At 33.4% G+C, this 27,700-nt stretch overlaps 1 protein-coding gene across 7 annotated transcripts in view; it reads right to left on the reverse strand.

The window, feature by feature from the left end:
• Nucleotides 1–14,755: 14,755 nt before the first annotated feature.
• Nedd4 (E3 ubiquitin-protein ligase Nedd4) overlaps nt 14,756–27,700 on the reverse strand; it is an 18,514-nt gene continuing 5,569 nt past the window's right edge. For 2 of the 7 annotated variants that reach the window (XM_018520712.1, XM_018520714.1), the window contains exons 3-16: nt 23,468–23,665; nt 23,207–23,367; nt 22,666–22,831; nt 22,386–22,501; nt 22,170–22,296; nt 21,023–21,172; nt 20,180–20,230; nt 19,816–20,092; nt 19,663–19,721; nt 19,471–19,536; nt 19,162–19,391; nt 18,951–19,072; nt 18,224–18,863; nt 17,846–18,019 (exon numbers count right to left, since the gene is read on the reverse strand). In XM_018520712.1, the coding sequence (XP_018376214.1) occupies nt 17,917–18,019; nt 18,224–18,863; nt 18,951–19,072; nt 19,162–19,391; nt 19,471–19,536; nt 19,663–19,721; nt 19,816–20,092; nt 20,180–20,230; nt 21,023–21,172; nt 22,170–22,296; nt 22,386–22,501; nt 22,666–22,831; nt 23,207–23,367; nt 23,468–23,665 (2,466 nt within the window). In that variant the 3' untranslated portion in view covers nt 17,846–17,916. Of the gene's footprint in view, nt 16,426–17,845; nt 18,020–18,223; nt 18,864–18,950; nt 19,073–19,161; nt 19,392–19,470; nt 19,537–19,662; nt 19,722–19,815; nt 20,093–20,179; nt 20,231–21,022; nt 21,173–22,169; nt 22,297–22,385; nt 22,502–22,665; nt 22,832–23,206; nt 23,368–23,467; nt 23,666–24,302; nt 24,454–24,530; nt 24,757–27,700 lie in introns of those variants that run through there. The other 5 variants (XR_001940557.1, XM_018520716.1, XM_018520718.1 and 2 more) reach the window with 5 other exon arrangements.

A 27,700-nucleotide genomic window follows, 5' to 3' on the forward strand; every position in this document is an offset into this window, starting at 1 on the left:
CATCTTTAACGATATGATTGCGCTTTCACTACGTTTTTCTCTCTCTCTTTTACTTTCTTATTCCTCTTCTCCTTTTTTCCCTTGCACCCTTCCCACTCTTTGTGGTGAACAAAGTTTTTCTCCCGAGGAGAAGTATTTTCCCTGGGAGTCGGGTAATGTCTCGCGTATTTTCACGGACAGTTCGAGGTGACCCAATGCGAGAAACTCAAATCGCTTTTTATGAACGACGCAAATGACTCCGCTCGTAAATGGCGGTGGTGTGAAAAAAAGTTCGTCCCTGCGATAAGGCTTTTTTTCTATCATTTTTTTTTGCCGGCGGGCGCAATACATCGCTGCATTCGCGTGCTTTTTTTTTTTTCAACTCTATAACGTGACGATAGAAACTCGCAGGGCCGTTGAACTTTGAACACTACAGAAGGTGCCCATAAAATAACAGATTCGTACGATTCGTACAGTTTTGATTCAAATACTTTTAATTGATATGTGTTTGCATGTTCATATACGTACACGTGTGTATTTCAAAAAAAAGATTTCAAGTATAAAATAGTTTATATACGATATTTTTTATTTTTTTTATTTTATTCAGTTTTTAAAATTCGACTCGTTTTAAAAGAACAGTATTTAAACAAGTTGTATCGAGATACGTTAAAATTATAATATGTATGTTATTAAAAAACGTGCACGTGAATCACGAGGGATGACATTTTCCGTTTCATCAACTTCTAATTTACACGCTCCGTAAGTTTCCGTGGTTCTCCGATTACCATGTTAAAGATGTGACAACCTAGGGTCCTAGCGAACAAAGTTCCACTTCTAATAACAGAAATTTTCAGAGAATCGGTTAACGTCTCTGGCATTTCCACGGATGAATCGGACGAGCCGATGTAAAAGAAAAAGAGAAAGGGAAAGAGGAAGGTAGAGAGAGAGAGAGAGAGAGAGAGAGAGAGACGCCAGAATCAGTTTTTACGAACGAAGCAAATGACTGCGCTCGTAAATGGCGCGGCTGTGGAAAAAGGGTTATTTCCGCGATAAAGTTCTTTTTTCTAATTATTTCTTTTAGCGTGTTACATCACCGACCGTTTCCGCGCGCGACGAGCATCCATTTTTACCTATATGGCGAAAGTTCGCCGTGGATACCGTAACATTTAAACCCTGTCGATAGTCCGACCCTGGTATACCAATTTCTAACTTGGCGCGTTTTCTTTTAACTCCCAACGGGTAGCTCAATAACGGTGTTGGAGAGAGGGGATGTCGACAACTACGAAACAAACTTACAGAGCGAGGCGCGTCCTGACGAACTTAGGATATCGCAGGATCTTAAGAATGCGGGTCTGATTACTTTCTTTCCAGCTACAAATTATTTCAACTGTCTCTTCGCGCCGGTCTACGAAAACTTTGCAGAAATCGATGTTTCAAACATCCAGTCTAGACATTCAACTATTTAACACCGAGTTTAAGTGATTATATTTAAAAATATATTACGTATATATCGCACGTATGTATGTACATACAATAAAAGCTAATGGACGAAAATCAATTGCGCTCGTAACATTTAAAATCCATGCGAAACTGTATTATCCAAGATAGGAAAAATCAAATGTTACATTTTAACGTTTATTCGATAATTTTTCAGGAAGAGTAAAGTGAGATCGAGCGTAACGTATTTTCGCAAGCGAATTCTGGACGCGAATAATAATATTTCTCCGGTCGGGAGGGCGCGAAGGGGCGAGCAACGATGCCGAAACTATACGGTTAGAAATCCTGAGAAAAACTTGGGACAGGTTCGGTCCACGCGCGCGTGTCTGTGTTGGGCGTATCAAAAAAACGTCGTCGGTCCGCGACGGACGGGAAGAGAGTGAGGAAACGGATGTACGGACGAACGAACGGACGGACGGTTTAAAGAACGCCCACGTTCCTCCCCTTTGTTCGCCAAGATCGCGTTATCGGCCGGCAAAATATTGTTATCGCAGCGCACGACGACGGTGAATCACCGATGCGAGAGCACAAAGGCCCGGCCTGGCCGTCGAGCGAAAGGAGGGACCGATAACGATTGACCGACCGGCAAAACGTATCGAGGCATTGACGCGGCGAGAGAAGTAAGAGGACCGAGAAAGCGAGACAAAGGAGAGAGAGAGAACTGAGTGCGGCGACGGATGTTGCTGCATACGAAGGATGCATTATGGGATTACGACGTGAATGGCCGTCTCGAAGTTTGCTAGGCGTAACCGAAGTTAACCCCCGCGCGAGGAGGAGTATGCGGTGCGAATGGAAAAGTGACGCTACGTCCACGGGGTGCTCGGGAAATTCGCAACGATACACCCTCGCCGCTCGTCGAAACTTGTACGACTTGGGAGCGGACGAGCGGATGCGGATGTACTGAGTGTACTTGAAAAGTTGGCGAATTTCGAGTCGATTTTTCCTCGGCGAAAGTTTGATTGGTCGCCATCTCGTTTCGCTAAACTTTTTAATTTTCAATATTACATATCTTGCAAACTAGAACTTGGATTAAAATTCTGATACAGCTTGAGTTCACTTTGGATTAACTAAAGAATAAAGTTTCCAACGTCTATTTACCCGCGTTAATCTAGCCAAGTGATCTAAAATGTGTTCAATTATTTATTATTAACAAGACAGACCCTGCAAATAGCACGAATGAAATAATTCCGTTTACATATTATTCGTTCTTCTTGGATCTCTCTCTCCCTCTCTCTCTGATAATCTGATATATACGATCCCGAGCACACGTACGCCGTGACTTCTGAGACACGTTGTGTAGAGAGAAGGTGGCAAAGGAATCGCACGGTGTTTGATCGGCGCGCGGAGTGCGGCTAGGCACTTTCTATTCAGAAATCGCGAAACGGAAACGTCGAGTGCCATTCCTCGGGCCGAAGGTAGCGGGGACGATGGAAATGAAACGAACAGCGGCAGGCAGCGAGCGATATTTTATCTGATTTTATTTATGTCGCGCGTCAGCAACGGTATCCAATTTTCCCCTGAAAAATCGGTAAAGCGCTGTTTCCGTAAGGCGAAGGGACTGATACATCATCCTCCCGATAATAAACAGCACGATATTTCCAATTTTCGGCGTATACATACGTACAAGTTCGCGCCGACGTGATGCGATATTTGCGAGGCGTGCGAAATATATATATATGGGAGGGAACGACAGAGAGGAGGGGAAAAAAAGAATCCCGTCGCACCGAATCGTGCAAAAGCTACGCGTACGACGACGGTTCTTACAAATCCGACGCGCCGCCGCTCGTGAAACTTACATGCCGTCGCCGTCGCCGGCGACGAAAAATAAATAAAAAAAAATAACGCGCCTGGCTACATTTTCACCGGCGCGCTTGCATTATGTAATTCTCAGCGCGACGACGAACCTCGCGACGGACACCTTGTATGCATTCTGCGTGTACACGCCGCGCGATTTCACGCAGCTCCTGAATGTCACGGCGCCGACGTCGCTAAACGGCAACGGTACGATGGATTTCCGTTTCCATTATAATCCTCGAAAATGCGCACACGCCGACTGGTTAATATCCCGCTTCGACAATGGAACGCGAACGATCATCCACTCTTCCGTTCGACATTTCGCGAATCATGTACACGGTTGTTCGCGCACAACGAAAAAAATGAAAAATAAAATTAATTCATTTTTCTAAAGACCATGTATATCCGGTTGTCGCGTTCTATGAGTTTAATTAACCGTTTTAGGTAGGTAGATGGTTTTAACCCTGCGGCAACAGGGAATTTTAAACTTTTCCGCCAGCAATAGGGGTCTTTGAGAAACGGAGCAAATTTTTTATGGTTTCGGATTATATAAAAATCTGAAAAAATTCTGGTATAGTCATCAAAGCTTTAGCAACGAGTTTTTACCATCATAGAAGTCGGATTGTATTTAGAGATTTAAATTTATCTATCAGAATTCACGATCAAAATATCGATGTTGCCTTTAAAAATCCCAGTTTTCAGCGGAGGATTAAAGGTGTGCAAGTTGATAGATGAGTGCTAAAAACAATACTAAAAAAATTTTATAGTAAATTTTGTAGTTATATTTTTTACAGTTATTATGTTAGTTGTTATATAGGCATAATGTACGTATTAAGACAAAAACCTTTAAAGCCAAAAATTTTAATCGTACAAATTATTTTACAAAATTCCCTAATTTATCCCAGATTTCCAATTATATGGTAAAACCCTGGTAAATTCTTAATAGAATTAATAGACATAAAAGAACGTAAAAATAACGAACTTTAAGACTTCTGGGTATCTGAACAATTATACTTCTTCCTTTTTTTCAGAACAAGGTTTTAAAAAAAATTATACCTAGGGGAACCACCTCACTTCCACTTAAGGGTTAAGTAAATGTTCTTTTTAACAAAAAAACCCAGAGACAACGATTCAACAAGACAGGTAATTAGCGTCGTGATGCATTGTTTTACATCACCCTGTTACTCATCCGGAATTTAATTTTCCATACATTGATACAAATTTCGTGCTCGGTACGCCAGCGTGCCTAGTTGAGTACGTTCTAGACAGGACCACGTCCGAGAGTTAATATCCATTGGCACACACACACACGTGCACGCATACACACGTACGTTGGCGAGCTGGAAGCTGCCTTGCGGCGCACCTTGGCCTCAAAATCAATACGGCCCTGCATCGCACGGCGCCCGTTATTAAAGACGCTCTGCGGCCTAGGATCGGGGGGGGGGGTACACCGTGGATGGCGCGTTGATAAATATTCCGTAGATGCGCCCGGGACAATCGTGGGGTAACGCCGGGATTGTGAAGCTCCAATGAGACGACCGTAGACGACGCTTTTGTTCGGCCCGAGCACGTACCGTGTATTAGTATTACATAGAAAAGAATCGCAATGACCGAGAGAAAAATCGAAAAAGCCGCGCTCTCGTTTCTAGGAATGCTCTTAAGCCGTATCATCATTGCTGTTCCATTTAGGACACAGAAAACGTTAACGTGATTGCAACGTCTGTCTGTATACATACGAAATTTAAGCGAAAGCATTCAGCGTCATTCTTTTTAACAACGCGACGCTATAAACGTTAAAAAATCTTCTCGATAAAAGAGATACGTAAGTACTGCACTCTCTAAAACTTATAAAATGAATTGTCACTCGCAATTTAAAATGAATTGTCACTCCAAAAAAAAGAATGAAATCTCTAGATTGAAAATTGAGCCACTTTTCAAGATTGGCTCAATTTTCGCTCTTTAAAAATGAGATTTCACTCGAAAGAATTTACATGCAGAGTATATAAAGTATACATAAGTTATAAGTATTCATATCTTAAATGAAAATATGACGTTATAATAACGATCCATATTACATGTGGAATTACGTGGAACTTGAGTGTCAATATTGTTCTTTGGCTGTTCCGCGAGAAACCGCGTCTGCTAAAGAAAACTACTTTTCAGTATTCTGCGAAATTATCGAATGCTTAGTGCAGACAATATGAAAACTACATTAAGCAACAATCGTAATAGTGGTAGTTCTATAGTCGACAATTAGTGAACTAAATAGAATAGCAACTAATTTAGTTACACGGCTTCATTTGTCGTCGACTGTGGTAAAGTTGACCTCGCACTACCGTGTCGAACTTCGCTTACAACAATCATTTTAACGATCTAATTGTTTACATTATTGGTCGTAAACAATAGTTCTATTATATAATGCAAATTACGGATTACATAAACGAAATTTCCTACGCATTGTTGAACCGAGGACATATCGCGAATTTTTTAGCTAATTGATAAAAATGCGAATCTACGGGAACACACACACGGCACTTTTTCTGCGTCTTCACGCTTATCGATTTTCACTTCGTTACCTTCCATAATTATTCGCAACATCTGCGACGTCGTTTAATAATTTCACGCGTCATTCTATCCCGAGATCAACGAAAACAAAACGGGGCAACTTTTCGATAAGTAATGGACTTTCGAGTTCGAATCCCGATTATAAAGCAGCGAACATAAGGTGGCAAACTAATTTTCCGATAAAAGCAGGTGAAGTGAGTTCTTCGGCGACTTTATTACGCAAACAACGAGGCACAATGGGGATTGTCAAAAGCGTACGTCTACCGTACGTCTTGCGAGCGATCGTCACGTATAGCCGCATAATAACTTATTTGATCAGAGATGTCAGCGCTTTGTGTACCTAAATTGTAATCTAGGATAACTTTCGGCTTTGTCGACGGGCGCGTCCCCTGTCTATCGGTTTTCCCAGTTTCCGCAGTTTCCACGGCAGCGAGTCGGCGATATTAACACGTTTATCGTGCCATTTCATTGCAGTTACGTCCTCCAGCTGCCTGTTAATTCGCCCCTTTTCATCCGTGTCCTCCTCTCAGCCATTCGGCCGCATTCTTAATGCTCATTCATTGTGGTATCACGATACGAAATGGAGACACTTACTCGCGTTAATAGCGTCGCATTATATCAAGATCAGTGAATATAGCATTATTGCCACGTGCAAAACGGATCAGAGTTGAAAGTTCGCCAGTTTGGCGGAACTAATAATAGCATCAGAATGAAGTCCTATGTCTACTTCCCATGTCTAAATGAATTCACAATATTTATGGTTTCTAACGTTTCAAAAAATATTGTAAGCAACGTGGAAGATGAGATAAACGTCTCAATGATCGGACCTTAAAACTTTATTTGTTTATTCACTGTTGGAAAAAAATGTGTAAAATTTAACATAATCGCATGTTCCAAACGGTCCACTCAAATTTTTAGGTTAATGTAACACAAAATGAATATGTTAGAAGGTTACACAAATATTATGTAAAAGAATAAATATAAAAAGGTAATGTTGACACAGTTTATAAACAAACCGTGAAAGCATATTTTTTTCAGTAAAATTAGCATTTATGATATGTTAAATTAACTCATATTTTATTCATCTTATAATTTACGTTTTAAAACAGTTTATTTTTATGCTATTTGTTTACTTACTCATAAATTGTTATTTTGACATTAAGAAATGTTAAATACCAATTTTAACACAAAAATCTTTAAATAAAATAATCACATTGTGTTAAATTAACACTCGAATACATTAAAAATTCAGCACAAACTGTTAACAAGAACGTTTTCAACACAAATACACAATGCTTTTTACCGTGTATTATTAATCTCAAATGCTTTTAAAAATATAATATTATAATTTAATTGTAATCTTTAAATACAATTAAATTATAACACTGTAGTAAAAAAAGCATTTGAGATTAATAATAAATTTTGTGTGTCTGGACATTTTAGATGTTCGGTTACTGGGACGTTTACGTAGGTAAAAAAAATCGAAATTTGAAATTGTGAGTTGTTAAGTTGGCAGGGTGACGCAATGCCGCAAAAGTCAAACCACGAATTTTACAGTGGGACACGTCGCATATTCGGCGTCAAATAATTTTTTTTTCTAAAATTTTTTTTCTATTTCTCTGCGGTTAGAACACCTTTCAAAACGTTAAAAGCATTTTACGAGAAAAAAAATCAAATTTTTTGCCTGTCAGCCTGCACTATGCAGGTGTCGTCTAGCGCTGACTTCCGCGTATAAATAAATTGCTCGAGGTTTTGATTGAAAACACAACGATGCGCCATCACGTCTCGGTTTTCTGAGAATTTCCGTAATTATAACACGTGTCGACTACGCGCGAAGCTCAAATGCTCGATGGCAACTGCGGAAAAAGGAAAGGAATAACAGAAAGGACGAGCAATTCCCCGACGAGAGGACGGTTTCCCCGCGCCGTGCCGTGGGAAAGGAAATAAAAAAAAAAAAAAAGAAGAAGTTGAACACCGAACTAAACAAGAATTTAGATTAAAATTCAGAAACGAGCGTCTGAGCACGCGAACAGAGCACGGGGGAATGAATGGATGCTCCAAGTGTATTGTACAGTCATACCCTACACAACGACGCTATCGGCATCCGCGCTGCGGAACGTGATTCGCCCAACGACATAATTTTGCGATGTGCACCGTCGGATATTTACGAGCAACGCGTTCTCCTCGTTTTATCGCGATCAAAGGATCGTCTTGCACGACTACGCGCGTGCGTCTGAGAACGGCACGTTGTGATTGTCACGTTTTACCCATTAAGGATTACCCGCGACTAAACTCGGAATTGTGACGAGATAGTCCCTTCCGCGAAGATGTTTCAAGCAGATAAGTTTACAAACACGAACATAGGCAATGCTAGTTTCCCATTTCAAAGCAGGATCCTTGTATCATAACCATGATGATATTTTTATACGTACTTCGTTACATTTAATAAATACGTCTCGCAAGAACATTTAAACAGCATATACGATCTGTTTTTTATTCCTACACTACAACTTTCTTTCTCGCTTTCGCCAAATATCAAACATATATCTATTCCGCTTTGAGTTTCAAAAGTGCATTCGAGTTCAGCTATAGAAAACAGACCTATAGTTTTTCATCGATTAATTCATTAGTGTATCGAGGATAGCACGAAATACGGTAAAAAATATTTGTGTTAGAAACAGTTCATTCAAGTCCCTGTTAAAATTGTGTGTTGAATGTTTATATATTCTATAACTAATGTTAATTTAACATCGTGTGATTATGTTATTTGAATATTTTGCGTTAAATTAATATATATTCAACATTTCTTGATGTTAAAATAACATAATTTATGAGTAAGTGAGCAAATAATATAGAAATAATGTTATTTTTTTTTACAACGTAAATTGCAAGATAAATGAATAAAATGTATTAATTTAACATATTACAAATATTAAATTTATTTAAACATGTTAATTTGAATATTATAAATGCTAATTTTAATGGAAAAATATGATTGCTTATATTGTGTCATAGTTAAGCTTTTTGTGTTCATTTTTTACACAATATTTTATTACTTCCTGACATATTCATCTTGTGTTGAATTAATACAAAAATGTGAATAGAGATCATTTGAGACGCAAAATTAAAATGTGTTAAATTTAACACAAATTGTCCAACTGTGTAGGTACAAAACAGTATCGTCACTGTAACGTGATATCGAGTCATCGCGTCGGCTGCGTTCCAAGAGTGCACTAACAGCGTTATATACGCTCTATCATTCATTAGACGTACTTACGCACCTGATAGCGTGCTCCCTAAATGCACCCTGAGAAAAAAAAGTTGTTAACTTGACTAAATGCGTTTAGTTCGTAATAATTATTTAGTTCAAATATTTATATATTTAGATTAACAAAATCTTGTAATTTAAAACATATTATTTGTTTGAATTAACAAATATTTGCTTGACAGTTCGTGACCGCTACATTTAGTTGAATCAACTAATATTTTTTTTAAACAGCAAAACTTTTTTTTCCTCAGTGCAGCCATCGTGAGCAAAATAAATGAACAACTAATCCCGGGAATGTAAAGAGGGAGAATTTAAACTCACTAGCCGATTCATCGACGCCATCTTCTTGTTGGATACTGCATCACTCTGGACATTCACTAAAATGCACCCAATCGAATGAAAAAACACGGCTAATTACGATCGCGCGCGATAATTAACGCAACATGCCAGTTGTCTATCCTCATGTATGTACAGCACGACGCAATTTGGCAGGTAAATGACGCAAAAAACTTAATGATCGTTTTTTGTCACTCCTGAAGTGAATTAAGCATTAATAAATTTTCGCCTAATTTTACAATTGCATACTTGTAAGTAGTTGTAATTGTAAAAATTGATTAATCACATATTAATCGAATATGAGGATTATTCAACTGTAATCAATTTTTACAACTACGCTTACGCAATTATAGAAGACTTTAGAGAAGAATCAATAATTTAAAAAATTTTTTTTTAATTATGGTTTTTGATTGATATAACAATATGATAGAAATTCTTTCATGTAAATATATATAAATAAAACTGTACTTTTAACTTGATATCAGAAAAATTGTAATATATTGCAGTAAAAAAATTTATTAAATCTTAATACATATTTCTTTAAATAATATTACATAGACATAGACATTTACAGTAAATAAATATTTATACTGAATAAAAAAATAGTAGTTAACCAAATTAATTGTTCTTGCACCAAATAAATATATGTACAATTGGTAAATATTTACTTAGAACTGTTCAAACAAATATCTATTAAAATTCAGCATTTGTTTTCAATGTAAAATTATTAAATACATATTTATGTTTTGGATACATATTTGATCTCAATTTTCAACTAACTATGCCAATTCTCCTTTGACAAGGCAAGTGAGCTCGAGTACTCCAACAGCCAAAGAACGGTTGATTATTATTAGATCTCTTAATTAATGTGAAAAGCCCATTTGACACTCCTAAGCTGCCGCGCGCAGGATACGAGAAGACAATGTAAACTGATGCGCTTTAATAAATAGCTCGAGACAAAGCGACACACGCCGCTCGCAAACGTAAAAGGATGCTATTAATCGAGTGTTAATTAACGCTCGATGGCGATTGCTGGCTTTCTACGTCACTTCACTCATCTTGATATTTATTCGCGCGCGCGCACTCTCAGTTTCGCTTCGATGAAGGAAAAAAAAATATCAACGGAAAATACAGAGGAATATCGACGTATTGCTGAGAGATACTGCAAGGTGACCATGTGAGTTAAACAAAAACGGATACACGCCAACCGGCGACGAGTCGATATCAAATAAAACCGCTACTATTGCGGCGTATTCGATCTAATGTTTTAATAGATCAAATGTTCCCTTGTTTTAATCTTAAGGCTGCCGGAAAGCCGATATATCGGCTCTGGAGGAAAATCATTTTTTTTCTGTAAGAAACATATGTAAGAAAAAAATAGAAAAAAAGAAAAAAGGAAAAAAGAAAAAAGGAGCTACATAAATACTCTCTACGTCCACGTCGTTAGTAATTCTCTGGGTAATTCTAAAGGAGAGTTAAAAAATCAAAATATTTTTAACCACTTTTTGATGGAAAAATTTAATGATCGTGAAAATTTTTACAATTTGACACTACCATTAAATTCAGCGCCCCTAAAAACCCTTATTAATACTTATTAAAAAATTTTATGATCCAAAATTTTTTCTTTACCTTATCCTGCCGGGAAGCCGATATATCGGCTCGGCCTATGATACGAACTTTGTATATAGTTGATACATGATACAAGACACAAATTTGGCCACTTTTAAAGGACGGTTTAATATGTCAAATCCCGGCAGTCTAAAGGTTAAGATCATTTCTTCGCAGGAGGAGAGCGAAAAGCATAGACATAGATTGATTAGATGACTCTATTAGTTACATAATATACATCAATACCGCAGGAGAGTTTTATCTGCGTTTATTGCTAAACGATACTGTTGTGTCACACAGTAGTATTGACGCAATATAAATACGCCAACGCACGATGCGTGATACAACGGTGATGATTAAAAAATTCCTCTCGAATATTATATTACGATGATGAAACGTTGACGAGTGCCGTCGAATGAAGAAACGCCACGCGACAAATGTTTCGATGTAACTTTAACATAAAACATGGAAGCGACTAATTATGTTAACCATTAATCTATCAAAGCTTACAATTATATACTTTTGTACGGAACTCGTATGTATTTCCATATTTAGATTGCTTAAATAAATAATAATAACGTCCATATACGACGTAATACAATGGATTAAGATAATAAACATTTCAAAAGTAACAATGATATATTAATAGCTTAACACAATTATAGTTTTAGATACGTTGTGTTAAATAATTTTAATTCCTTTCAACACGATGCAGAATGTCATTTGACATCCTAAATCCTAAATGATTATATATCACCCACGAATGGCGCAAAAGATATTAATTGCTGTTAATAAAATAAAACACTCGACATATTATATATTTCCATTTTAACAGCAATGTTTTAATTTGCATGAAAAATATTCGTAGATGATTAAATTATACGCGATGGAGCATTTTGCATTGAGTTTATATGGGAATAATATTTTTGAGTAAATTTTAATGCGGGTTATTAACGAAATACGAGAAGCACTTTAATGCGCCAGGCGGGTAAATTTTTTAACAACTAATTACTCAAATAAATAAATATATAAATATGTGTCACTACATAGATATGGATATGTTTACTTAACTAATTAATTTTTTTCTAATTTACTTATTACAAAAATATGCACAATATGTATACACACAGAAAAATATATAAATATAACGCAAACATTAATAACCTGTTTTAAATATTTAAAAGGTATATATCCGCAAATCTCGTAAGATGACATTCAAAATGTATTCTTAATCCTAATAACATTTCAATCAAGATTATTGAATTAAAACAAATTCGATTTTCTTATTATATAAAGTCGCGTCTTCAATTAATTTTGTAATATTCTTCAAATGAAAATAAATTCTTGTTTTGAATACCATATAATGAATTTCTCTAATAATTGTAACAAGTATATTTTTAAGATTATTATTAAGAAATTATTCTTTGTTGAAGATAACCGTTACCTAAAAAGAAGAAGATAAATTGAATAATCACTTTCCTCAGCAACAGAATGACATTTTTTTGCGTGTAAAATTACATACACACACCCATACGTGTGCGTATTAAATGACAACTTACGTTAGTGTAATTAAAATCAGTCTTTATATAAACGACTAATTCTATCTTTGTGCAATATTCTACTCAGCTTCCACGCAGCTGTAATATCGCAAATGTATAAACATCATGGCTGCAGCGCAAGAATTATTTATGTTGCACCACAGTAATACGCGTCTACAGCATGCGTTACAATAAAGTCTTCAAGAGGATCTTTAACACGCTCCTATCATTGCCCTAACGAAGCTCCGAAACTCAAAACGTCAATCGATCACACGAGAGAAATTGCGGCGAATGTCAGAAGCACCCCGGTGGTGACCGGTACGCAGCATTTAAATCCGTGCTCGCGAACGTCGCTTTAAACGACCAACTTCTCCCGGCTAATTTCTCATCGCGGGGCGATTCAAAAATTTCGCGAGGATCCTACTGCGAGAGAGATTCTACTCGCCAAGGGATTTAGGGATCTTCAATGGACACACGGCGGGGCGGAAAGCTCGCCACGGCGACCGAGCGCGACGCCGCGCGCCGTGTGTGTACTCGTTGCCGAGGGGGTAATGAACCCTTGACGGCCGGTCGACGGGGTTTGCTTGTACGATGCGAGGGTGGCGAAAAGGATCTCATGGAGCGGGATTCCCCCGTCGTTGACGAGGCGTGCCGTGTCGTACTTACAAAAGCGTCGTACGGAAAGCCAAAGTGTATACAGGGTTCGACGTACTCACCGCAATGCAGTGACCTCCACCACGGTCGTTATCGGAACGCCGAGGTTTCCCTCCCTCGGTGTCGGCGACGTGGCTCTTAGAAAACGGGGGTTGAAACGAGAGGGCTGCTACCCGCTACCACTGTCGCTACCCGTGACAGGAACCACCGCATACAACCGAGGGGACAGTCACGTTTCCATCGGCGCAACGCGCTTTATACTCACGTCGTCCGGAGTCTCACTTTTCATTCACCGCACCACACGCGTACGCGCGCGTCAACGTTAGACGCGGGGCTAAGCGGTTTCGTTCGCGACCGCACACGGCTCAGGCCCAAGGAACGCGGAAGAGGACAGTTTTTTTTCGGGCTCGACGCGGGCCGCCGAATCGATGTGTGATGTTACACTTCCCAACTGTCTTTTTTGATTCTGCGGATGTGCCCGCGACTAGGGCCATCTCGCGACGCGTGGGCGTACTCGATGGCGCGGCGTCAGGCGGGAAATTCGAACGCTGATCGGGAGCGATGACGGGAATCATCGGATTACTGACTCATTTCAAATCAGGGGCGCGTCCAGATTCCCACTCGAGTGCTCCCTGGGTATCATTTTAGCTTTGTTTAACATTCGGTCAGCAATAAGGATAAAATAACACCTAGGATAGAATGAATGAAAATATAAACAAATTCATTGAAATATTTATCTTTTCATTTGTTAACACTTAGTGAATTTGTTCACTTTGTAATTTTTACCTTGTTTCAAAATACACAATGGACCCTCCGCGCTAATTAATGAATGTAACGATTTGTTGCTTCGGTATATAGAATCTAAATTTCTTCCGAAGAATGGAAATCAAGGAATATGAAACATTATTGTAAAATTAATATATTTTTATTATAATAAAACAATTATAATAAAAGTATATCATAACCGATAAAATATTTCATAAATCCAATCTATTATCTGAAAAAAATATCTGCAAATTATAATCTTATTAATTACATGTAAAATTTATAAAAAATAACTTATTGAGTATCTCGTTAGATTTAATGATGATCAAACAATTCATAAGATAGAAATAATACTTGGATTTTTTTCTGTCAACATATTTTGGTACTTTGAGACACATTCAATAAACGACAAATCTATACAAAAAGCATCTCTATTGTATCATTTATGTGGATATTAAGAATTACGTGATGTGCAACTTTTTAATATAATTTATTTGCATATATAGTATGGTTTTCCACAATATATATTATATAAGAACATAATTCGCCTTGTAATATTAATTTCATTAAATATAATATTAATACTTAAAATTTTTTTCATGATTGAAAACTCCACCGTATTCGTTAGTAATGAATAATCGTAACGCAAGGACATAGCACGGTAAGCATATCTTTTATGTACTCCTTGTTGCAACTGCGATATAGAAGCGCTCATTTTTTTTTTATATAATATATTACAACGTATTCTTTCATTTATATTTACACGAATACAACGTAATTAAGTCACGCATTTCTTTCAGTTCGTGCATGTAAGTATATGTAAATAAAACGTGTTGTATACCACATTGAGCTAGCTTAAAACAATTAAGTCTCCTTCCGTCCTAAATTAAATAAGGCATTGGTAGTGAAAGTATAGACATATAGATAAAGACACTTAAAGTGTATACTGTCAAACAATAGCTACCTGACGCGATAATAAAGTCAACGTACATCAGTAAATAATAATGCAAACATTAAGTAGATATATTCTAATGCGTGATATAATTATCGTAAGGCATTAAGTTTTACGGGATATTTATATAGATCAAGCATAAATGCGGTTATTTTCAAATAGAATATCTATCTGATAATACCTACATTTAAATCTTCTTTTTGATATCGTCGATTTACAAATAAATACAATTTTAACACTCTGTGTCTGTCTGTAAAAATGTTTATGCGATACATAGGATACCAAACGCGATTATTAAATTCATTAGATATCTTATCGTTCATATACTGCTTTTTCGTATTTATGATTTTTTTTTATATAAGAATATAATACAAGAAGCTACAACAGAACATACTCAAACTTGATTACAAAAATTTACGTGTCTCTCGCATCGTCTGCATTACATTATGACAATATTCTATAAGTCCATCTAATGTTAATTACATGTATTACTTATTGTTTCACCATACTATTTGCAAATCATGAAATTCATATGATATGTATATTGTACATTAAACGAACGCATACATGCGTGCTTGTCATATTTTGAAATAAATTAAGTGAACCAATCTTGTTGATACACGATTATATTATTAAGAAAGAATAGATTTTAAGTATTAATATAAAATCACCAGTTTTGAAAGACAGACTCAGAGAACACTGCATTGTACGTGCATAATGACAATCTTCCTCTTTATCCGATCTTAACTTTAATTTATGAAGATTAGATTGCGCGCTGGTTGTTCATTGCTCCATTAACGAGCTTAAGGTCTTAAACGCACTTCATAACATATTAGATTACACTGAATACAACTTGTCATCTCCCAAGCTAGGAAATACTAACATATTAAATATAAGCTTATATATATCGCTCTGCAAATCTAATATGAAGATGAAGAAATACCAAATGATATTCTTTTAACGAATAATTAGCGCACTTTACTATTATACAAATCTAGATTTTACGAACGAGAGACTTATTAAAATAAGAAATTTCATAACCAGAATTTAAGGCCACAAAATTTCTGTCATGACAATATTATTTATTATCTAACGGGACGTACCTGTTTACAATAAAATAAACTGTACAAACAGGATGGAATGTTATATTAACTCCATATCCTTCAGAATGTATGTTAATTCTGTGAATAAATGTTATAATACAAGATAGGCATTCATATCTGATACTAATTTCGTCATTTTCGATTATTAACAAGGAGGTAATAATTAAATTATTTTCGAGACTATGCGAGACTATTGAGTTTTGTTGCATCTGAATATTGACAAAATATACACGATTTAGATTTCTGAAAAACAATCAACTTGTTATACTTCATTTACTGTATACAATTATACTTCCTAAATGCAACGTATATCCTCAAGTCATTATCAACTCAGAAGAACAAGCAAGGTATTATTAATGATATCACCTGCAACCAATTAATTCAATTTGTTAATTCAATATATCTTTTTATAAATAAGTTTATTAGTATGCTTATAAAATTTTGCATATTTTACTTTATATATTCATATGATGTAAAATATGAATTTTCATCTAATAACTTATTCTACATAATTTCATTTCATACTATTTAGCACAAAATAAAAATTTTGAAATAAAATCGTTACAATATTAGCTTTGGTTTTATCGTTTCTTGCCTTTTCTTCTAATAACATAATAATTGTTTATAAAACTGTTTATATTCTTCTGTACATTATAAGAGTATACATTCTTGAACAATACGATTTATATGTATAATATTATCTTTTATTATTTCATAATCATAAAAGGAACAACGTATATAAAGAAAAACGTGTATTTTACATCCACACGCGCGCGCGCGCGCAGTGTGTGTGTGTGTGTGTGTGTGTGTGTGTGTGTGTGTGTGTGTGTGTGTGTGTGTGTGTGTGTGTGTGTGTGTGTGTGTGTGTGTAAATATATACGACAGGCATTTTATATTTGCCCTTCAACAAAAGATATAAACAGCTTTATATATTAAGCAAATTAAAATTTTACATGCTGTTAAAATTGAAAAAGAGAAGCATAGTTTGGTGTGCCACAAAAATATAATTAAAATTATGATGTATATAATCCATATTTACAATATCAAAAAAGTTTGATTGATTAGAAAAACAACATACTTTTATAAAACAATTAATTATTTCGAGTAAACAATATAAAAAGTTATAGAATAAATTTTTTAATTAAAAAAAAAGTTAAGTAATTCTCTTTACCAAAATTTTTATATAAATATAAATTTCAAGAATTGAATTTATTGACAACAAAATAGCATTATATAATATCTTGTGATTTAAAAATAGAAAAAAGATAGCATATCTATGTGCACAGAATTTTTAAGTCGTAGGATAACATGTCATTATAATGTCATTTTGAAACAATTTGTCATAATTTTATCATATACAGCCATTGCACAAATTATATTTCATAACATTCTAATATTATTAACAAAGAAAAGAGAATCAATTAATAAATCAATATCATAATATCACATTGTTATAGCAGCCAAATCACTTCTCCTAGAAAAATCCATAATTGCAATAGTAAGAATATGGCATGTCTTTAAAATTGGATTAGTTAATATGTGACTGCAAGTTTTAACAGTTTACTTCAGTTATGTAAATACTTTTCATTATAATAATTATTTTCAAAAGCGTAGCATATGCTGAAAGACTTATCGAAAGTTATTTAGAAAAACTAAGCGATTTAACTTTTGAACATATTATTTTTAATATATTTTATAATGCTGTTGCTCATAATTGAGACAACAAAATCATTAAAGTGCAGAAATTTTTGAATAGATAATCGTATTAAGATAATATATTTTTCTGTGTACCTCTATAAGGTATATGTAATATATACATTATATTACAGATATCATCATGAACAAAGGTATTTCGTGCTAGTCGACTCCAGCAAAGCCTTGAGAACCTTCAATTGCTTTAACTAGCTTATCCCTGAGTTGTTGATAACTTTTATACGGAGGAAGGTCAATACGATTAAAACTGGAACAATAATTTATGTTATTGTGTAACACATTTATATGAAAGAAATTATTTCATCGATAATAATAAACAAAACTGGTAAACAACTATATTTTATTTGTTTTTAAAGAATATAATATATAAAATAAACAAAATGTATATATAGTTTGAAGTAAATTAAAAAAATTTTAGCAAATGCAATACCTTTATAAAATAAAAACTCACCAAGTATGAGCTCTTGGATAATTTTCCGGTGTACCCCACCTCTCAATTGTAAATAATTGCGGTCCATTACTTCCATAAAGTTCTTTGAATCCATTCATTGGAACACGTGATGTACCGGTTACAAACTGTAATAATCTAGAACGCATTTCATTACTGAATGACAAAACGACTCTCCAAAACCATTGTACAACAATGTGGTTTGCGTGATAGTCTCCTTTATATAAAGTATTTTGTTTCCAGTCTTTCACATCAATATGCTGTATACCACACATTAACAATTCCAGTTCATGTTCATCAAATATTTTTACCAATGTTGGTGGTATAAGAGCGTTAAAACCTTCCAAGAAGGCATTCATTTGTTCCTGTACGCGAGATACAAACCGCCATTGTATAACTAAACTTATATATTCGTCCTTATTTTCGTCGATCAAAGGAATATTAGCACCATCTGGCTTTAAGTCTCTTTGGGATGTATGACCAAAGCTTTCTTCGTCGAGACTGAAAGTGAGTTCTAATTCACTAGGATCATTTTCTTTAATCCATAAAAGCGAGTTGTAATATTCAGAATCAACGCTTTCCATATCCTTCAGATCAATTGGTTTACCCAACATCATTTTATAAAATGGTCGAATAAAGAAAGCTAAAAAATAAAATTTTTTAATTTAATTATCTTATTACGTATATTACTATTACAATTATTATAGTTTTATTACGTATCAAGACTTACCATCCAAAAGCTTGCCATGATAAACAGCCATTCCTGCTATGCGCCCAATAAACTTAAAGTAATTTAAATGCTCCTCATTACATACACCAGAACAAGGATTAATTTGCAGTGTATAATTATCACTAAAAATAAAAAATCATGTCATTTTTGTTTCGAGAGAGAGAGAGATCGTACATTACATATAAACACTAAATTGAGTTTCTATACTCACGTTGCAGAATACTCAAAGAGTCCATAGTATGGATTAAACATTTCCTTAGACAATAAGAAGAACCATTCTCTTGCAAGGCCACCATAATCTAAGCCTACCTCTCCTTCAAATTCTACCCATAATTTTGTTTTTAGAATATCAACTCTGTTAACAGAGCTTATAATACGATATGAATCTTCCAAAATATTATTTCGGCCAACTTTTATCTCAAACTTATTAGGAACATTATTCTGCAATAAGATATACAAATATAGCATAATCATATCTATGTCAAAAGTGATTTAATGAATAATGAACATATCTACATACAGGCTTTCTCAATTGTGATTTCAAATATTCATATTTACGCTTGTAATCTCTTGAATATGGTACAGCCTGAAAAAGAATAACAATTCACAATATACTAAATTTATATATACATATCTACAGCTAAAAAATATATATATGTATATTATTTTCCTACATAAAAAGATTTATATAATAAAACGTTTGTAATCATACCGGGCCAGCAATTTGAGGATTAGACATACGTGGATCTTCCCATTGTGTTGTTCGTGTATCTATAACAAAAAAGATAAATAAATACTATATCCAGATGTAATATTATCATAATTTAAGTTTAAAACTTGAAATTATAGAAAACAATACACATACTATGATCTATAAAGAAGATTCGTCCATCTGTATGTACTCTTTCCTCCCATCCTTCTGGAAGTGGTCCTAATTGATCTAAATCACTTCTCGATGTCGTTGATGGTGCAATATTATTAGGTATAGAGCTTGGTCTTCCCGTTCTGGGATCAATCCAGGTTGTCGCTCTCTCATTATGATCAATAAAAAATATTCTACCATTAGGTGCTACTTGCATGCCCCAACCAGGAGGCAATCCTTCGTCATTAGACACAGGAAGAGTAGGTTTGGGACTATCAATCTAAAATTTTTGCGATAAAAGAAAAAATATTATATATAAAATATTAGATAATATAAATGATATAATAAAATAAATAATTAAACGTACCTGCTCTGATGAACGTCTCGAACCAGCCGGACTGTCGATGTTATCATCAGTCTGTAAATGTAATATAAAAACATTTGTATATTACAATCCAATAAAAAACTATATGAATATAAAATGAAAATGATGTGTATTTATTAATATAATAAGCTAGTGCACATATTACAATTTCAAGAGAATATATTTTGAAATACAGAATTTCATTACTTTAGAATATATATATTTACATAATTTATTTATTTATGTATATAATTTATAATAAATATATTTATAATAAGTAAGAAGAGGAAAATTCATGCCAAATTTTAAAAACATATACAAAAATTTTCGAAATAAAGTTCTAAACAAAGCATGCTATACTAATTAAATTATAAAGCAGTAATACAAAAATAAATTAAAGTTTTTTTTATTAATACGCCAATAAATATCATATTACAAAAAAAAAGAAAATCTAAGTTTGTAAGTTCTACCTGATGCTATAATTTTATATATGTGAATACTTAAATAGATATATAAACATTTCTATATATGCAAATAAATAAACTAAGGACAAAGGAATATTGTTTATTTCTATATATGCTTTTGTACATCCTATTCAATAACATGTTTTTAATAAATATAACTATAACAGCTATAATAGGTATAAAGAAACTAGAATATATATCTTTATGTAATTTATATGACTTAGCTTTATCAAAGTTGAATACGTCAAATGGGATTGATGCATGAAATAAAACTTACATATGCTATTATTCACTTTACAACAAGCACACACATATAAATATATACGTATTAAGCGTTACATTCAACTAAAAATGAATATAACAACTTTATGTATATTAATACCTGTTCTTCAGATTCACTAAGGTAGCCACGTTGATCAACAGAACGTCCGGAGTCTGAAGAAGTATCCCCAATACCCCCTCCCCTATGATCCCCACCCTCACAATCTCTTGCTTCCGAATCTTCATCGTCCTCGCGTAGAACTTCACCATCCTTACACACACATGCACAATTTTCTACATACTGCATGCTAATCATACGAATTGTATGAATAGATGTACTAATGCCGGAATTTTAAATGTGTGCACGTTTAAAAATGTTGTTTAACCATTTAACAACATATTAAGAATAAGCTATTTGTGCTTCTCAATAAATCAATCTTATTAATGTTTAACGCTAAATTGCTAATATTACCTCTATTAATTCAAAATATATTCCTATTTTTTACTACATTATTTGCTAAACACATTCTTATATGGAGAAAAATATGCAACAACAAATATGTTTATGCATAATATGTTGCATACATTAAAACCCATAAATAAATGTCAAGAAAATTCTTGTGAACATTATAAAGAAACTGATAAAATAATTTCATAAAATTTAACATAATATGCAATTAACATGTGCCTGTATATATATATTTTTATACAAATGCGCCACTGAATCAATATATTTATAAACAATTTCATAAATGATTTCATTACATATTAAGATTTTTGTGCGTGTGTGTGTATGAACACATGTATCTTACGTGGAATATAAATAAATAAAAAGGAAACATAATATCTGCTAGCATGGAGATTTGAAAGCAGAGAATATTATTACGCAACTTCGATTTTTTAAAATGCAGAAAGATATAATTATTTAGAGATATAATTAAAAGGTATCTTTTTTATCTTTACCACATAAAGATAAATAAACTAATTAAAAAATTTTCTAAAACAAATAGATACAGTATATAATGTCGGTAACATTAAGCAATAACTCAATCTTAATTATTCAAAACAAAATATGATTATAAAGTGGATTTAACATTAATAACGCAATCTTTTCCTATATATATTTAAAAAATTAGTATAATTAATAAATATAAAACTTGTAGTATAATTTTATATAAAATATGTTGTTTTTATGTAAAATATGTATGTTGAACTTATGCAAAAGTAACAACTTACAAAATTTTAATTAGAAACACTATTGAACTTACCTGATTTACTACAGAGTTCCTATGTCTACCTTCATCATCGGCACTAATATGAAATCGTCGTTGAAATTCAGTAGCTGCTGTATCCAAATTACGTTGTTCAACAATTCCACTCGTCGCTGTTGTATCTCTGTGTTACAATAAGATAACATTTTGAAATATAGATACTATAGATACTCGAATGAAATATAATTATCTAATAAACACAGTATCACATACGGTTCTGGTCGTTCCCATTGTGTGAAACGCGCTATATGATTAACATAGTATGTCCGGCCATTTGCGTCCTGTCTTTCTTCCCAGCCCGGTGGTAAGGGCCTATTGACTATCGTAATCTGCAAAAGTATTTTAAAATTTAAAACTTTGTAGAATTATGTAGAACTGCTTTATTCTTATTTTATAAGTACGAAAAAGATTGAACATTTGTTGTAAAAAATGTACATTTTAGTACAAAAAAGTTATTATAACAACAATAGATTATATTATATTATGTACATACATCTGCACTTTGCTCTACTGGACTGTTATTCTCTGGCTGTACTAATTCCCATCCGCCTGAATCAGATACATCTCCGTTGTCATTTTCAATACTCGATGAGTCAGAAATGTATGCATGATACAGTTCCAACGTTCCCTTAACTCGTGACCGCTGACTGGAATGATTACTAGCCATATCCTCATAAGTTATTCATTTTGCATTTGCAAATAAAAAAGTACAAAGCACAAACAAATTTCAATAAAACAATATTAATGTAAAGTGTATATACAATTGGATATTTTTTTTAATTATGTAGTCAAATTTAAATTATATACATATAGTCAAATTTAAATTATATACATATATACTGCAAATTGAAATTAAAGCGACTAAAATTATAATTGATAATTTATCCCTTGTGCTAATTGATTAAAAGTTATAACATACCAAACTTATGTATAGCAACTAGATGTAAATAATGTAAATTAGATTAAGGTGTGTAATATACAAAATTAAGTTGAAAAATATGTAGCATGAAGCAAAATCGTCAAAAAATACTTACCTACGTGGACGAAGTACATAATTCCTAGCAGGAATAGAGCGACCTTCTTGTTCCTTTGGTAAATTAATCAATGTTAACTCAACCATACCAAGAAAATCATCCCTTGTCAATCTATTTTCATCAAAAACTTGTAAAACCAATTTATGTTCTACTGGTTTAACCTGCGAAAAGATAGTTCACGTTAATAATATATATTACAACATCAAAAATCTAGGAAAAAATACTTTTTTCAAAAATTCTTCCTCTTTTTACGCCACTTACCCTAAATATAAATTCTTCTTCCCAGACAGGATTCAATGTCTTCTTCTTAGTTCTTGTAAGTGCAGAATCCACTGTCTGATCGCCATTTATTGTGTTCAAGTCCACGCGTACATAGGGATCGCTTGCACCAAAAATATCTTTCTTAGCTAAGTGATGCCCAGCCATTACTTTTAACCTCAACTTGCTAGTTTCGTCTCTCTAAATAAATAAATCATCTGGTATAATAATCAAATGTCAAAATTATGCTCCATTATTGACAAGTATCTTCAAGTTGGTATTGACTGATATAAATATATATGTTTATATCATTATATATATAAATACGATTATAAATATCCTATATATATATAAAAATATATAATTTATAATACCATTAAAAGTAATTGAAATCTACAATGTTTTTCCACAAAATATTTGCACAATCATAAAATATCATATATATATATAAAAATATATAATTTATAATACCATTAAAAGTAATTGAAATCTACAATGTTTTTCCACAAAATATTTGCACAATCATATTTCAAGCACTAAATTATAAAAATACAAGTTCCACTTTAATACAGATATACTACAGAAAAATTATCAAATGATATCTCCTCGACAGATTATTATCGTAATGGCAGACAAGCCTTTCTTGAATATTGCACTATGTTGCACACGAATATCGCCAGTAATCACATCAAAGTTACGTCGAAAATGCTTCATTACAACAATAATAAATAGTAAAATATAGTATCGATAATTAATGCGCCATTTGGAAAACACGTGCGAGCGACGTCGTTAAAATACTGCTACGTTGCAAGTGTAATTTAGGATTAACATCGCGAACTGATATTTTTTTTGGTAGGATTACGATTCCATCATTGTCATCGCGATACAAGCTGTTGGTCGGAATACACCATGTATAACGACGAAACCGCTTTGTGGAAGGGAAAAAAAGGCCATGATATAATAAACAGCCGTGCCCGAAAGTAACACTCGTTCGTTGGTTGCGCCTTTATCAGTCGCTCCGAAACCCAACCTGTACTTGTCAAACTGTCAAAGTGGAGTTACGTACGGAATCGGCATCGACTCCGATCGTCGGATTGTAACCGTAAACATGTTCCTCTGCCATTAACGTTACGTTTACTCAATTGGTACCTAATCGCCGACCGCTCTCTCTTGCTATTTAACGGACCTCACAGTTTCTTGTGTGCCATCAAGAAACCTATTTTGTCCTAACCCCCCTCCGCGACCATTGCACGATCGAGACGGATATGACATCCTCGCTTCCGGGTTCAAAGATGGCCAGCCATCTTTTAAATATTCAAAACACGAACTCATCGCGCTCGCACTTCATATTTATGTCTTGCGACATAAATACGAAGAATCTGCCCAAAATTTTTCTTAATTTATTTTAAATCCCCACTATACAATTTCCCTTCTATGATAGAAGTATTATTTATTTGTCAAGAAACGCGGTGTAAAAAATATGAAAGTTTTGCAAGAAAATTTATAAAAGAAGATGCAAATTTTTTTTAATGTATATCTAAATTATGTAAATACATTTTGTTTATATATTAAATTAAAGTCTAATAAAAGTTAATTTAATATTAATTTATATGCAACTTATGTGAGAAAATTTAGAATACAAAAATAATATTATGTTTATATACTCTTATTTGAATTAAAAATTAAAAATGTGTTATATATGATATGAAATATTATTTTAAAGCCAATTGTTAATCTATAATACTTTGAAAATTATTGCAAAAATTTATTTTTATCTTTTGATTATAGCATGATTCAATCTTAAAGATATATCATTAACAATGAAAAATCATGATGAGGTAGCTTTACAATTGATTTACATAAGATTTTTATGATTTGATAAATTCGATAACATTTAAATACTCACAAATTTGTTGCAGTTTATTTAACTAAGAAAGATTTATTTAAGGAAACATACTGCACGTTTTCATAAGAGTAAAGAATTAAAATGTTGAAAACTGTAAGAAATTTTTTAAGTAAAAAAAAATTTTAGTAAATTTAAAAATAAATAATTTATTTCATATAGATATCTAAATTTAAAATGATGTTAAAAATTATGATTATTATGTAGCGTGAAATATCAAGTATATCTGTAGTTGCATTGCAAAAACTCTTCTGTAAATAAATTTTAAAACTTCCAAAAAATTCCCATTTTTGTTTTCTTGCTTTGTTCGCAGCGCAGGAAGAAGTTGATCACAGGAGTCAGGGATATCAACATTGACTATATGTTCGCACAGAGCAGAGTATCATAATCATGTAACTTTTTCCCTAGGGCGAAAACGTGGAAAGAGAGAATTTTTTATACATATGCGTGTTATATGTCATACATAATGAATAAAAATTTTCGTTTTTTATGTTTCCACTCTAGAGAAAAAGTTACATACATAACAGTGGCTGCTGCGTTCAGCAAACTCAACAGTTGAGTGAGCGCTCACTGTTATTGGTGTATTCTTTTAGATCGTCCAACCAGATTTTAGATCTAGAAGAATACATCAATAGCAGAGAGCGCTCATTTAACTGTTGAGTCTGCTGAACGCAGCCAATATTCACAGTTTGATCTTATATAAACACTCTTAAAATATAGCCATTTCATTGGTTGGGGAGGATCTTAAGGTCACTTAAGATCTATAAGTCCGGTGATCTATAATAGAATATATTTTAAACCTTAAATCACATAAGAAATGGACGAATCATAAGCTGGTATTCATAAGTATTGTTCGTTTTGTCTCTCAGAAACTGCTCGGGGTTGCTCCGAATGAACCCAGCGACCTCAGCGTACTCGAAATATATAGCATTTTCGGCCCGATCGGGTTTGCACCAACCTGGGTTGGATTAATGGCGTTTTGCGCTCTCCTATTGGTAGAGCGTGTGACATCAACCAAGGAAAGATTAATCCAACCCAGGTTGGTGCAAACCCGATCGGGCCGAAAACGCTAAGTCCGGATCTACAATAGGGTTTTAAGCCTTAAACCATAAGAAATGGGCGAATCACAGTCGCTTATTCTTCTCGGATTCGACTGTAATTGGTCAATTTCTTACGGCTTAAGGCTTAAAACACCTATTGTAGATCCGGGGTAATAGATTCACATTACGTACGACATCCGTTATACGATATCTGACATTCATTTGCTAGATTCACACTGGATCTGACGTGCGTCGTACGATGTTCTGCAACCAATCAGAAAGCAGAATATTATTTTGTATCGATGATACGAAGCAAAATCTTGTTTTCTGATTGGTTGCAGAGCATCGTATGACGCACATTGGATCCGGTGTGAATCCAGTATCAGAATCGTATAACGGATGTCATACGTAACTATTAGTCATAATCAGGGTTGAGTAGTAACTAGTTAAAATGTTAAAAGTTAAAAAAAAAAGTTAAAAAGTTAATAACTTTTAACTTAACTTAGTTAATTTTAAATGCATTAATTTTTAATTTAATTTAGTTGCTTTTAAACTTTAATTTATTAACTTTTTAAAAATTAAAAATTTTTCTATCTCTCTTAATGCTAATGTTTTTTTCTTTTAAAATCAAACATTAGAGAATTAATTGAGAAAAAGTTCATTGATTTTATGATGAAAGATCTATAATAAGAGCCACACCATACGGTAGCCAGTTTTTATTGACTCACTAGGTTTTGTCAAATCCCGCTTATATTTAAATCACACTAATTTTAAATATCATAAATGTTATACTTCAGCAACATAAATATGAAATGAGCCTTAGATGAAGAATTGTTGTAAAACAGTATGCATATCCATCCATTTTCTAAATTTTTACGTATATTTTTTGTAACAAATCTAGTCGATGTAGTCATAAACATGCATGAGCAGTCGTTTCAGAAGTTAAAGAAAGTTAGACACAGGTTAAAGAAAGAGAAATAACGTAAACATATACTCTTCTCTCTCGCAAGATTTTGACAAAAACGCCTTATATGGTGTGACTCTCATTATATATAAGTAACTTACATGTAACTATAAAATTAAATTTACCTAATAATCTATATTTGCAAGTGTTATTTAAAATAATCTCATTTTAAAAATTAGGACATTCTGATCTCAAAAATAATTTTTTTCAAAATTAACTTTTTTTTAAACTTAAGTTAATTCAATCTTAACTTAATTTTTATTAAGTTAATTCTTTATTCCTTCAACTTTTAACTTAATTTTATTAATTTTATAAGCCATTAACTTTAA

Source organism: Trachymyrmex cornetzi, unplaced genomic scaffold (assembly GCF_001594075.2).
Source record: "Trachymyrmex cornetzi isolate Tcor2-1 unplaced genomic scaffold, Tcor1.1 scaffold92, whole genome shotgun sequence".
Classification (NCBI taxonomy): Eukaryota; Metazoa; Arthropoda; class Insecta; order Hymenoptera; family Formicidae; genus Trachymyrmex; species Trachymyrmex cornetzi.